The following is a 14,234-nucleotide window of genomic DNA, read 5'->3' as shown; positions in this document are numbered from 1 at the left end:
TACTCAGAGTTTAAAGGTGAAGCTGCTCAAATAACCTTTTATGTTTATTTTTTTAAGAAGATTAAACTTCACTCATGTTGAAATTATTATTATTATTTAAAAACAAAGCCATTTTGAAAATATACTTAAAGTACTTAAAACAGCGCTTCATTTTTAAGCCTGCCCAGGGATTTTTTTTCCAGAAATGTAAAGAGCTCGAGTTTCCAATATTCATGTCCATGTTTATTATTTGATTCTGTCGCCCACTAAAACCCTTTTAAATTAAAAAAAAACATTTGCACTTTGAGGAATATTTTCTTGTGCGATTAAATGTGATTAACCGAGATGATTAATTACAAAGCCTCTAATTAATTAGATTATTTGTTTTAATTGAGTCCCACGCCTAATAATAATACAATGTATTAATCAAACAACATAATTTCTCATTCAACAGAATAATCTCTTGTTTGTAGAATATATACTACAATTACTATACTAACTAACACTATTTCCAAATAAATCATCCATAATAAATATAAAGTCAACAAATATTTTCAAAACAAGCTCTACTGTGCAGGGCATTACACTTATCTAAAAGGGGTTCAATATATGAAATATGAAAGTCAACAACTAACTGACCAGTGGGCTCCAAACATTGCAATGAGGATCTATTTAGACCTTTTGTAGTTTAATTAATAACCAGTCGGCTAAGATGTTGGCGTAATAAACTGTAATAAGTTGCAACCATTGCAACAAGTCAGTTTGTGAAATGAAGTCCCTCCTAGATATTCAACGATCAGCTGCAGGTGATTTTTAGCAGTAGAAATGTGACGATGTTACAGAGCGGGGGTAGACCAGTACTGAGGCACACGTTCCAAACACTGATCACTGTGTCAGACAAAAACAGTTCATGCATGAAACTCAGAGCAACACGAGCTAATAAACCAACCACTTACAACCACATGTCCAAAAAAGTTGTAAAATGTAAATCAACCGAATGCAATGATAAAAACATGATATGTTTATCTGTGAATTGTTTCTTCTCTCAACAGGAAAACATATACAATATTTATAATGAGACAATTATAAGAAATCATAAGTAATGATGGACAGAAGTGAACCAATCTGAAATAATTCTGCCTAAAAGTTATTTTTGAATCATTTAAAATAGACATCAAAGACGTTAAAAATCTCATCATCTACCGTACAAAATGACATAAAGAGTCCAAGAATCTTGACGAGGCTAAAAACCAATACTGAAAGCCGTCAGGCCATCAGCACGATTCCAGCATCAGTTATGAACACAGTTTGCTGTTTAAAGCTCTGCTGTGGTATCAAGAAGTCAGAGATCAACATTATCCAGAAATACCATCGTCTGCTCTGGTACAAAGCTTATGTGGAAAATAGTTCAGTGATCAGACAAATTCAAATTCTCTTTGGAAAACTACAAAGGAGAGGGACTATTCGGCTTAATACCCAGTGGTGGTGTTGATGGGGGGGCGGGGGGAGCTGGTGCGCATCAACGCCTATGTAACTGACAACTATAAGTGCTGACAGGTATATACAAGAGCAAAGAACACTACTTTTTCAGGGAAGGCCTCACATTTTCTCCTCTTACAGGAGCCTGGATTTTTAGAGGAGAGCTCCAAATCAGTGCTCACCAATTTCGAACATTTGATGCACTGAAATGAAGAATATGACCAAAAATCCGTAGAACAACTAGAATCCAGTTGTTTTTTGTTTTTTAGGCAAGGCCTTGTGTATTTCAGCAAGGACAATTAAATTAATATTAACTCAGGTTTGTATAACCCCTGTCAAGAACCTCAAAGATGCTTCACAAAAAAGTATAAATAAATGAAAGTATGTAAATAAACACAAAGGTAAACAACTCCAAAGGAAAGCAGAGTAATACAAACTGATGACCAGAGTCCACTGACATCTGCTGCTAAACAACACACTTAGTGCACACCCTCCCCAATGGGAGTAACACGACAATCAGTAGTGTTCTTACACACACACACACACACACAGTGTGAACACTGCCCAACAGCTCTATTTGCTCCCCTCTTCTTCTTCTTTAAAACCCGCAAAGCTGATTATGAGGGGAGACACCTGCTGTCACTGGGAGGAGCACAAATCCTCCAGAAGAAGGAATGCGCGCACACACACACACACACAGACACACACACAGCACTACAGCTTTAACTACATATCAGCCAATAGCTGGTTAGCCAGAACTGTAATCTAAACAATCTGTATTCAAATCCTATGTGCGAAGTGGCTGGATTTATCTTGATGAATAAATACATAAAAGTATGTGTGTGTGTATATATATATATATATATATATATATATATATATATATATATACACGCACACACATATATATACACACACACACACACACACATATATATATATACACACACATATATATATATATATATATATATATATATATGGTAAATGGCCTGTATTTGTATAGCACTTTACTTAGTCCCTATAGACCCCAAAGCGCTTTACACTACATCCAGTCATCCACCCACTCACACACACTCACACACTGGTGATGAAGTTACATTTAGCCACAGCCACTCTGGGGCTCACTGACAGAGGCGAGGCTGCCGGACACTGGCGCCACCAGGCCCTCTGACCACCACCAGTAGGCAACGGGTGAAGTGTCTTGCCCAAGGACACAACGACCGAGACTGTCCGAGCCGGGGCTCGAACCGGCAACCTTGCGATTACAAGGCGAACTCCCAACTCTTGAGCCACAATTAACAGGCTGATGTGAAAGATTGCTGCCACACCTCCCCCTCGGCCTGTGCTTCGAGGTTTCTGGTAGTTAGAATGACTCGGGGGTGTTGATTCATTTAAACTAACATAATCATCCTGCTGCAACCAGGTTTCTGTACGGCAGAGTAAATCAATTTGTTGATCAATTATTAAGTCATGTACTAACAGAGACTTGGAGGAGAGAGACCTAATATTTAATAATCCACATCTCACTGTTTTACTCTTTGGTTCAGATGTGGATACTGTATTGTTCTTTCTTTGTAATTGTTTATGTTTAAGTTGTTTGTTGCTGGTTTTTAGTTTGTTTTTTGTCTGTTTGGAAGCTGACACAGTCTCTATGGAGATGGGTTTTTGGGGGGGTAGCAGGAGGAGAGAAGCTGCAGAGAGGCATGTAAGACTGCAACTCTGCTTCCTGGTCCCAACTCTGGATAGTCATATTTTGGGAGGGTTAATAAATTTGTCCATGCTTCTAGAAATGAGAGCTGCTCCATCCAAAGTGGGATGGATGCCGTCTCTCCTAACAAGACCAGGTTTCCTCCAGAAGGTTTCACATGTCTGAGAACAGAATCACCAATTACCAGAGTTTGACCCCCGGCGGGTGTGTCACCGAGTGGGGAAAAACAGACACATGGTTGGTGGTGTACCTGGGGCTTCTGTTTAAGACTACGCTTCCTCCTCACCATCACCCAGCCGCCCTCTTTCCCCAGCTGCTCAGGACAGTCTGCCGGGGAACAGCTAGCGGGGCCTACGCTGTCTTCAGCTGCACCGTTACCAAACAAGGCTTAGAAATGGGCAAATTTCATTTAGACAAGAAATGGTGCAACCTTTTGATACTATTATGTTGTAATGAAGCAATGTGTTAAAATCAGCTTATTCTATTGGTAACCAGAGTGATGCACTCAGCCACAGAGGACCATCTCCATTAAAGGAAAGAAAAAGACAGAGAGATGGAGATCATCTGTCATAATGTTCTGTGTAAGTAAAGTTGGGCTGCCCAGCTCTGTAGTAGTAGTTATAAAGTAGCAGGAGTACAACAAATCTCCAAATACATGGTTTAATTATCTTCTTGGTTTTTCACACGTTTACCCCTGATGTGGACTTCAAGTCAACAAGGAAGGGTGTTCATCATCTGTACTGGCTTCTATTGTGCATCACCAGGTTGTCTTCATTATGTTTAAATACTTACATGTATTCCGTTTCTTCCATGTGATTTGCTGATTAGATAGAATTTGAACAGGTGCAACAGCAAAGAGTTTTTTGGTATTTGTTTTTTTTTTTTAGTAGTACTGGAGTAGTAGCATAGCTTATCTTAGCTTAGCTTAGCCATCTGCTCTCATTTTTAAGTATCTTACTGTGTTATACTACAAAGTTTGGGAGTTTGTACACTTTAGTTTTATCTGATTTGATAGTTTTCCTCTGATATTTTTAGAGTTCTGTGAGATTTTTTAGTTTTCATGCCTTTTTGTTTTCTTCTTATTTCAAATAAAACATCTCAAAGCATTTGAAATGAAAGCATATATTTTAGCCTTATCTGGATATTTTCTAAAGATTTCATCCAAATCCACTTCCTGGTACAAGCGAGCTCCAAGCAGAAAAATGTAAAAATGAAGCAACATGGACGAGCTAAAAACATCAGGTCTTTTCTGTTAAAATTAACAGAAGGTAAAGAGTCAGTAATGTTGGTAAAGTTGCTGTTTAAAGACAAGTACAGAGTACACACAAGCTCTCTCAAAATAATCTGGTAACAGCATATATAACGATCGTATATAACGATTTTGTTTCGCTTACCTTTCCAACATACTGAGGTTCAGATCCCATGTACTCCTCCAGGACAAAGAACTGGTTCCACACCCATCCTCTCTTAATCCGGTGAGTTCCCAACCTACCCTGCCTCCGCCATCTCCTCTTGCCCTCCACTGATGGAACTTCCCCCAAAGAAGGCCTCAAACTCAGATTTTTCCTCCCTCCACCAGAAAATGTAATGGCACCCCTGCTAGTTCTGTTGTGGAGGGAAGTCTGCAAAGGGATTTGGGAGGAGTGGTCCAATAACAAGCAGGATCCCACCAGGAATATAGTGACATATCTCTTTGTTATCATCAGTGAATGTGTTTGTCAAAAAAAGGGAAAGCAATGTTAAAAACAAACTGGGTTAGTTTGAGGTTGAGAATGAACGTCCAAAGCTGGATTTGACCTGCTGGCACGGACTGGGCAAGAATTCCACTGTATTCCCAGATAATTCATATACTGTCATTGCTCAATCAGGCAAATCTCTGAAGGTCATTGTTGGTTGGCCTGGGTTTGTTGGACCATGAGTTTCGTCCTGTTCTGTGACTGCAGAAGAACCACCTCGTGTTCTCCTCAGTTCCTCAGCAGAGACACCTGGAAGAACAGGTTTAAATAGCAGCATTATAATGTAGACTTGAACAAAACAGTTCAGCTACAAAGTCTCACTTTTGTTACTTACATTTACTTATAAACTTTAAATCTATTAATGCTTTATTACATTTGAAGCTTTAGTGGAGACAAAGTCAGAGAACAAACTATTATCCCACCTGTAATCCTGACACTGCTCTGCAGCGCTGATTGGACAGGTAGTGGAGTACCTGCTGTGACACAGATCCACTGGCACAAGGACATACAGGAAATCTTAATCACACATCAGGATCACTGGTACTGTCATTTTAATGTTTTATTGCCAATTTAAATTGTGTTTGCTTTGTTTTGCATTAAAAGAAGAAAATGGATAGATGGGTGGTCTCAGCATACATTTTTACTTATCTTATTAAAACTTAAGTACTATTACTTAAGTGGGATTATGAACTTTTTTTTATGTAAGCATAATTTTTTTCCCTTCCTTCCTGTCTCAATGGTTTTCTAAAGCAGTTCATTTTGCCTTGTTTGAACCATTAAATACAAGCGGGAGGTGATGTTAATACCTGATTAGTCTTGTCATGCACCTGCTTCACAGACTTACAGTGAATACATAACAACACCTACGCTCACATTGTTGTACTCTCCGTCAGAGGGGCAGTGTCTGAACGGCTGCCATCACTGTGACATAGGGCCAAGGACCTGGTATGGACCCCCCCATGATTCAGTGACTGAATCATCGTTGTTCTTATGATGGGGTTGATGATTTTCTCTCACGTGTTTTTAAATAATTCTTACTGAACTTTTTTGTCTACACACTGTCAGACTGCACGTGTAAAGGCTTCCACAAAAATCACTCACAATCTTCTGGCAGTGCTCTGTCATTTTGATTATTATTATAATAATCTGGGCAATGAGAAAAATGATGAGTACTGAATTACTAAAAGAAACAGCTGACTACTGAAAACTGGGGCATGCTTGATTTTGAAAGTTGCTTATACGAATATAAGTTACGTCATATCTAAAGTTGAATGACGTTTCATTATGAGGGCGACTCATCCTTAACTGTTGTGCTGAGCACAGCAACTAAATATCTCCAAACATTTGTACTTCTGATGCCCGAGCTGGACTAAGTTTTTGGTTGTTTATTATTTGTTTTTCTTAAATTTATTACAAGAAACAGTCAAATAAAGGTTCCATTTAAAAAAAAGAAATCACTTTTAAGTAATTGTAGAACGACCCTCTTTCATCTTTAATTATTCATTTATTTTTTCTTGTTCAGTGACAGAAATCGAATTCATTTTGGGCTGAACGCAGTGTCTTAAAGTCCCATTCAGTCACTGAGAGAGGATCTGCATCCAGACTCTTCTTCATCACAGAGGATGTTTGTTCACACACAGTCCCGATCAAACGTTTAAACCAAAGTTAACTTTCGAACATTTGTTGCCACCATAAAAAAGTCAAACCCATCTATATCTTGTTCAGGCAATTGATTAGGTTTTTTTCATGATGTTGTTTATGTTTTCATTAATTGAATTCATTTATCCACTTGATGGCTGCTCGTTCTCGTCAGAATGCTGTTTTTTGGTAAACAAACACACACTGAGGTTTTAGTCATTGTACCTCATGTAACACAACTATAACCAGTAACAATCTAACATTAGCATTTAATATTTTAGTGTATCAGAACTGCAACAGTGATGCCACCATCACAGTACACCAGTATTTAAGTTCAAATGTGAAAGCTGTCCAACCCTTTTTAACTGAATATTGTGGCAGAATAATCCACTCATAAAACCAGTCGGTGTTATAACTCTGATTGGAGCACTCTCCAGCACCCCACCCTGTGACTAACAACACTTGGCACTCTGTCATTTGGCCCATAGGCACAAATAACAGCCAGAGCCTGTTCCAACCTGAAGATGCAGGGAAGCAACTCTTTTGTCCACTGGGGAAAGCCAAGGGGCTGCAGGTATACCTAACCCTGGACAACTGCACAGTGCAAGAGAGTCTAACTGCTCTCCACCAAACTGGAGCTTTGTGTTGAGGTGAGCCAGACTATATCTAGTCAGCATCTTCCAACCTTGTGCACCAGCTCGAGCTCCTTCTGCACCAGGGGACACTACATGTACCATAAGCTAGTTTTGAGAGTGCCAGAACCTCTGCCTCTGACTGCTAAGTCTAGTAAGCACCAAACTACGGCCTCTTCTGTGGGTGGTGGGCCCACAGGAGGACAGAGCTGTGCCACTTTTTTGCACCCGGCCCCGTGGGCTACGGCCGGCCACCAGAAGCTGAGACTCTACCCTCGGCTAAGTTACCCTTTTGTCTGAGTCCTGGTTTTGTGTCCTCATCCTCACCATGACACACCACAAACATACAGTTTGCAAACTCCCCCTGTTTTGCTGCGGTCATTGCTGATATATAAAACAATATATTAATGTAAAGCTGATGTTTAGTCACTCAATACCATTCTTCAGATTTGTCTATTTAAACTGAATTCAACAGATGCCTCATCAAGATAAATCAAAGCAAAAAGATGATAAAGGGACGAGGAACACTGTAAACAGCTGACCAGCCAGTTCTGTTATTCTCCGGGGAATCTCAGACAGTTTGCATGGAGCTGACTGTGAGCTATGGCTGGGTTTGTTCGCTTCCTCCTTGCATGAAGGCATTGGCCCCGAGGCACAGTCGATGCCTTTCCACAGTCCTGTTCTGCTTTCCTCATGTCATAGCCTATCCCCTGGTATCTCTACCGCACTCTTGAGGCAGTGCTTGGAGACAGACCAAACCTTCTTGCAACTGCATCTATGGACGTGCCGTCCTGGTAGAGCCAGACTACCTGTGCACCGTTTCACAGTTAACCTAAACTTTACCTGAAATTAACTGCACTCAGATTCAAACATATCTTTGCTGTTCAAGCATCTCTAGGTGCCTGAATCATCAGGGAAACTTGCCACATTCAGTGTGACTCTAAATTTAGGGTTTAATGTTTTTAATTTTCATTTCTGTTTTTAATGGCTCATTAAAAACCTTTTTGAATAAGTTATTCTTTTTTAATATCAAATTGTTAGGGTTTGTTTTTTGTTGTGGTCTATTTGTTAGTAATAATTAAAAAATTAGGGCACAGTAATTTAGTGTCCTAATTGCTTAGGAGTTGTCACTATAAAGTAAAATCTCACCATTCTCTAATATATACTACTGGTCAAGTTTTAGAACATCCTAATTTTTCCAGTTATTTGTTGCATTTTAAGTCCTATGAATAGCTTGAAATTGTACAAATTTAAGTGGTGAAATGCCAGAGGTTAAAAACAAAGAATAAATAAGGTACATTTCAGAATTAGACAAAAAGCCTTTTTCGGGGAACACAGCGTGGGTTAACAACCTAAAGCTGTTCTGCAGCGATGGAGGCTGAGCAAGCCTTGAAAGCTGGTGCTACTCAATCCTACAGCTGTTTCAACTTCTCTGGATTTTCTGCATTACTTCCAACCCCCTCTGTCTGCATGAAGCAGTGTTGGAACACACTGTGGTACCCTCGTCAGCATCAGTTGAACAGTACTGTACTGCTGAGAGTAGTGTGTTGGTACAAAATCGTGAGATTAACAGTGGAAGAGAGACAGACCAACATAACACTTATAAATGTCGGTCTGTCCTACAGAGAAACTGCAAAGAAAGTCAAAGTGTCAGTGAGTCCAGTTTCCTTCAGCATCCAAAGGCTCACAAACTGTGACAGGAAGACGTCTGCAGACCCAAAGACACGACTGAATCAGAGGACAAGTTTCTGAGAGGTAACAGCTGTGTGATGGCGGCTCACAGGACAACAGCTTCAAGCAGCTTCATAGTGGTCGTAGTGAGAAAGTCTCAGTTCCAGCTGTGAAGAGAAAACGTTGAGCTGCAGGTTTGACAGGACGAGTTGCAGAAAGAAAGCCAGACGTCAGAATAAGACAGAGGTTTGTCTGGGCCATGAAACACCGACACGGGACGACTGAAGACTGGAAGAAGGTATTATGGACCAGAGATGGACAGTAATGCAATCGGATTACTTATTTCATGTAATGAGTGATGTAAGGGATTACTATTGCAAAAAAAAAAGTAATTCGATTACTGTTACTTTCCTGTAGTCACGCTGCGTTACTGCGTTACTAAACCGTGATTTTGTTTGTGAGAGTGTCTCATGACAATGACGTACGAGTGTGCGACATCCGTGGCAACAGCTGTGTGGAGATCAACAATGGATCATATGGAGTGATGGAGAGAGTACGACCATGCAGCGTTTAAAGTGTGGAAGTAATCACATTACTTTGAGTTTGATTCTGTAAAAAGTGACAAAAACATTAGTGTCCGGTGTTCACTCTGCGTGGGAAGAAAACTTCTTTTTACAGCGAAAAATGAAACTTGAAATCTGAGCGAGCAGCGAGCGCGCTGCCACAGGAACGTGACATTCACCAAGAAACCCCCGGATCCTCCCACTGACATGACCACTGTGGGCAAACCTCCACCCGCCCCACTCCTGATAAACACAGACAATAGATTTAAGAGCTGCTGAGTCTTTGATTTGATTTTATTTTTTTTACTTGCATCTACTTAAAACATGATTTGACTTTATCTGCTGGAATGTGCAGAAAATAGCTTTAAATGTTGAACACAAGTCAGAGAATGTTGCATATGATTAAATTCTTGCTCGATGCAATGTGCTCAAAGTTCAAAGATTAAAACTAATAAAACATTTTTTAGGAAGAGGCTTTCTGTTGGATTACATCTTATATGATGGATTATGCAGAAAAGTAGAATTGGGCTGAAAGGTCTGTTGCTTTACTACATATTCAGGTTGTGCATCATGTTTTTAAAAGTAACTATTACGTTTGAAAATAAGTAATCAGCAATGTAATGGGATTACTTTTTTGGAGAATAAGTAACTAATTACTTTTTTGAAGTAACTTGAAGAACACTGTTATGGACTGATAAATCAAAATTTGATATCTTCGGGTCATCAGACAGGATCTTTGTACACCGTCGAGTGGGTGAAAGGACGGTTCCATAGTGTGTGGACTGTCAAACACGGAGGAGGAAGTGTGATGGTCTGGAGTCAGCTCTTTCAATATTCACACCATTAGTATCTACTTGATGTGATCTGTAACAAACTATATTATAATTACAATACCGTTTTCTGGCTACTGTAAAAGGCTGAATCCATCTTAGAATACATGGAAAAATTATACACGTCATATGCACAAAGATGAACATTAGATTACTGTCATTTCTAAACCCAGTTACTAGTTTAATAAAAGTATTTTGACTTAAATTATGGAATAAAAGTACAAGATTTTGTTTTACATTAAATTTCATAATAAAACCCAATAACAGCGCATTTCTGCAATATTAGGTTTATGTAAATGTAAAGAACTGTGTTTGACCATATTATTAGTCATTTCATTGTTTCAACTTTATTTACTATATAAAATCTCTTAAAATACACAATATTTTGTGTAAATTTAAAACTAAAACAACCATATTTAAATTATTATGACATGAGGACATTTACTGTAATTTAATTATGGAAACTTTCTTTACTTTGATGTGATGGTACATTTCTGGCACTTGAATATTACTGTTTTTGTTTGTCTGTTTGCTTTTTGGTTTTCTGATGGGGGGGGGGGGGGGGTCTTTGGGGGGGGGGGGTCTTTGCATTATTGCATGGTCTTTATTTTACAATATGAAGTATCTTGAGGTGACCGCTGCTGTGATTTGGCACTACATAAACCTGATTGAAATGAAAAACGCTGCTCGGGTTTGTGTGCGTTCAGTTGTCCACAGCTTACCTGAGGTCCTGACACATCATGCCAGCTGGGTTGAAGTTTAGACTTTGGCTTGATTCTTTTCTCTTTTTAGCCATTTGCTGTAGATTTGCAGGCATGCTTGGGATCATTGTCCTACTGCATGACCCGATTTGGGAAAAGCTTAAGCTGACGGACAGATGGCCGCAGAATTAACTCCAGAATACTTTGATACACAGAGGAGCTCCTTGACAAACTAATACTAATTAAAGGTTCAGGACGAAGCTTTTACACTAATAAGGCTATGGCAGTACAGTGGTGCAGCGGTTAGCATCATCGCCTCACAGGAGAACGGTCCTGGGTTTGAAGCTACTCTGTGTTCTCCCAGTGTCTTATGGATTCTCTCTGAGTGAACACATTTTTTTAAATAAAAGGGACATAAATGGAGGGCTGCCTTGGACATTACAACAATTGTGTAACTTTTCAACATTTAAATGAGATTTAAAGTGCAGCTCAAGTTGCTTTCATTTTTAATGCCCTGAATTTTTCAAATATGACATCTACTAATTGGAAGGTTGTTGGTTTGATCCCTGTTCAGTCCATGCTCCAGTCTGCATGCCTAATATCCTTGGGCATGATACTAAACCCAAGCTGCTGTCCGATGGACCCATCGGGGTGTGAATGTGTGTGAGTTTTAGATAGACAGTAGAACAAACATCCTGTGTAAATGAGGGAAGCAGTCTGAGTGCTCAGGTATAATGAAAAAGCTCTTTAGAAGAACCAGGCCAAATAAATATCATGTCAGGTGAAAGAGGTTAATCACACAGATGCTGTTAGCTGCTGGGAATGTGGTTCACAGGGTTTTTGTGTGTCTATTATTATTGTTTTACTCTTAATGCCACAATTGAAGCTTCTTTTTTAACAGTCCACATTTGGCAAACGAGTCATGTTGAAAGAATATGATGCACTCTCAAACTATTATAACGTGTATGAATGCAACAGTGCAACAATGCTTGCAGTGCAGTGCAGAAAGTGAACATGTGTTCCTGTGTGGGAAAGCACAACAGGGCCTTGTTGCAGCTCCCGTTACTGCAGCTGACACTTCTTGAACTGATTTAAGACAGAGCCTGGAAGCTCCCCCCCCCCGACTTACTGCTTACCTCTCACGCTAAAGCTTGCTAACCTTGATGCTTGTTGACACATAGAAATAAAAGCTTTGTTAAGAAATCACAGAAACTTCCATTTAATTTCCGTGTGCAGAGTCAGCACCCCGTGGTACTTGCAGTGCATTTACCTCACAGAAGCCTTCCAGTGTCCCTCCACGCTGCTGGAAGTTAAGTCCAAATATTTCTCCCTCTGTGGCGAGCTCCTCTGTCAGTTCACTCCACTGAACTAAAACCATGCTCTATGTGCACTCACCCCCTGCCTCCCTCTGTATCCTCCAATCTCTCTGTCTCTTTCCTTCTAAATCCCTCCCTCCTTCTCATCGTACTCTTGACCCGCTCGCTTTCTCTTGCTTTTGTTTCAGTTCAGTTCAGTTGTTCCATATTGATATAATAGTTTTTTAAACCATAATGCCATAGCATGAAAATACAATTTAATTAACCCTTTTACACCTAACATAGAACAAATCCACCAGAGTTTCTTTCACATTTTTACATGCTGTTGTGGCATTTTTGGAACATTTCAAGTTTCAAACACTATGCATCAGTACAAGCATTATATCCCAAATTTTAAAAAACTGTATAATATGTATGTATTCAGTCCACATGTAAGTATTAAGTGTCACAATTTTCTAGTTACAGAAATGTCAAACATACATCCCTCAAAAAAGCTGTTATATTAATTTTTATAAACTGCAGCAAAAATGAAAATAGATATTACTGTGCACCATTTTCAAAAAAGGGAAATGTATCTGTCATTTATGCTGACGTGACATAACATATACGATGGTAACGTCAGGTTTGTAGTGCTTTGTTGCTTGGTCTAAGTATTTGTTGATGTTGATATTGTTAGTGTTGTTTTAAAGAGATGAAACACTGCAGCACAGGCTGACTTACATCATGTAGCTGGCACAGAAGTAACTCTGTATATGTATAGATTCAATGAATTCATTAAAAACTGCATTAAATCATTAATTAAATGTTCCATTAATTAATTAGGATTGGAATTAATTGATTAAATAAATATTTCAATAATTCATTGAATGTCCATTCGTTTCATTTAAAAAATGAATAAGTGATTTCTTTATTTCCAATTGTATTTAATTAATAACACATTTAATTAATTATTTAATGGCGTATTTATTTAATTCATTCTGGCACTCCTGGCGCTGCGGCTGTGGTAATTAATTAATGTTATCAAAGTCAGGTGGGCGGGGTTAACGCTGCCACTGCAGCTTGTCTAACACCTGATTGGTTACCGTGCAAACTAAGCCAAGACAGTTGATCCCGGATAATCGATGGCTTTGAACTGTTGGTGGTGTGGACCAGTGTGGATAAAATCAGATTAGCATCAGATTTGTGTGGGGTGTTGGTGTTTCGGTCATGTTACGTTTAACCATGAAACACATCGTGCAGACTTCTGGATGTTAGAAGAAAACTAATGAGTCCTTCATAACTAAACGTGTTAATAGCACCTTTAGATTTATATCATAGTTTGCTTGTATTTCAGTAATAACCTATTTATTTCAGTAGTGGTGCACAGTTCTTACCTGTTTGTCCTGTTCGGCTGTCAGTGAAGGCTGATCGCAGATCTCATTAAATCAGTAAACTGTGTAAAATGGTCTGTATTTGTATAGCGCTTTACACATCCAGTCATCCACCCATTCACACACACATTCACACACTGGTGATGGCAGCTACGTTGCAGCCACAGCCACCCTGGGGCGCACTGACAGAGGAGAGGCTGCCGGACACTGGCGCCACCGGGCCCTCTGACCACCACCAGTAGGCAACGGGTCAAGTGTCTCGCCCAAGGACACAACGACCGAGACTGTGACTGGGGCTCGAACCGGCAACCTTCCGATTACAACCCTTTCGCCCATGTATGATCTTCAGTTTCTGTCCCTGTCAGGCTATCTGAATAATTAGGTTGTGCTTTGAACAGAAACCGGCCTTTTTCACAGAAATAATGAGAGGAACTGGGAGTAATTTCTTTGATGGAGAAGGACAAAAAGGCAAAAGCCACTAAGTACAGTATCTGTGACCACCAGGAGAACAATTTCAACTGTGACAGTGAGTCACAAACCATAAGAAACTGTTCTGATGCAACATTTGACATGCTTACAAAAAGTCCAACAATACCTTTTCTTTCATT

At 39.5% G+C, this 14,234-nt stretch overlaps 1 protein-coding gene across 2 annotated transcripts in view; it reads right to left on the bottom strand.

Annotated features, from left to right (window-relative positions):
- LOC309694170 (cadherin-12-like) overlaps positions 1-12,319 on the bottom strand; it is a 36,790-nt gene extending 24,471 nt beyond the window's left edge. Inside the window, exons 1-3 of one of the 2 annotated variants that reach the window (XM_082514012.1) lie at positions 12,211-12,319; positions 5,328-5,397; positions 4,564-5,154 (exon numbers count right to left, since the gene is read on the bottom strand). In XM_082514012.1, coding sequence (XP_082370138.1) covers positions 4,564-4,872 — 309 coding nt within the window. In that variant the 5' untranslated portion in view covers positions 4,873-5,154; positions 5,328-5,397; positions 12,211-12,319. Of the gene's footprint in view, positions 1-4,563; positions 5,155-5,327; positions 5,398-12,210 lie in introns of those variants that run through there. The other variant, XM_082514013.1, reaches the window with a different exon arrangement.
- Between the last annotated feature and the right edge of the window lie 1,915 nt (positions 12,320-14,234).

This window comes from Aulonocara stuartgranti (assembly GCF_965226115.1).
Source record: "Aulonocara stuartgranti genome assembly, chromosome: 18".
NCBI classification, from domain to species: domain Eukaryota; kingdom Metazoa; phylum Chordata; class Actinopteri; order Cichliformes; family Cichlidae; genus Aulonocara; species Aulonocara stuartgranti.
This window is presented reverse-complemented; position numbering and strand designations above follow the sequence as displayed.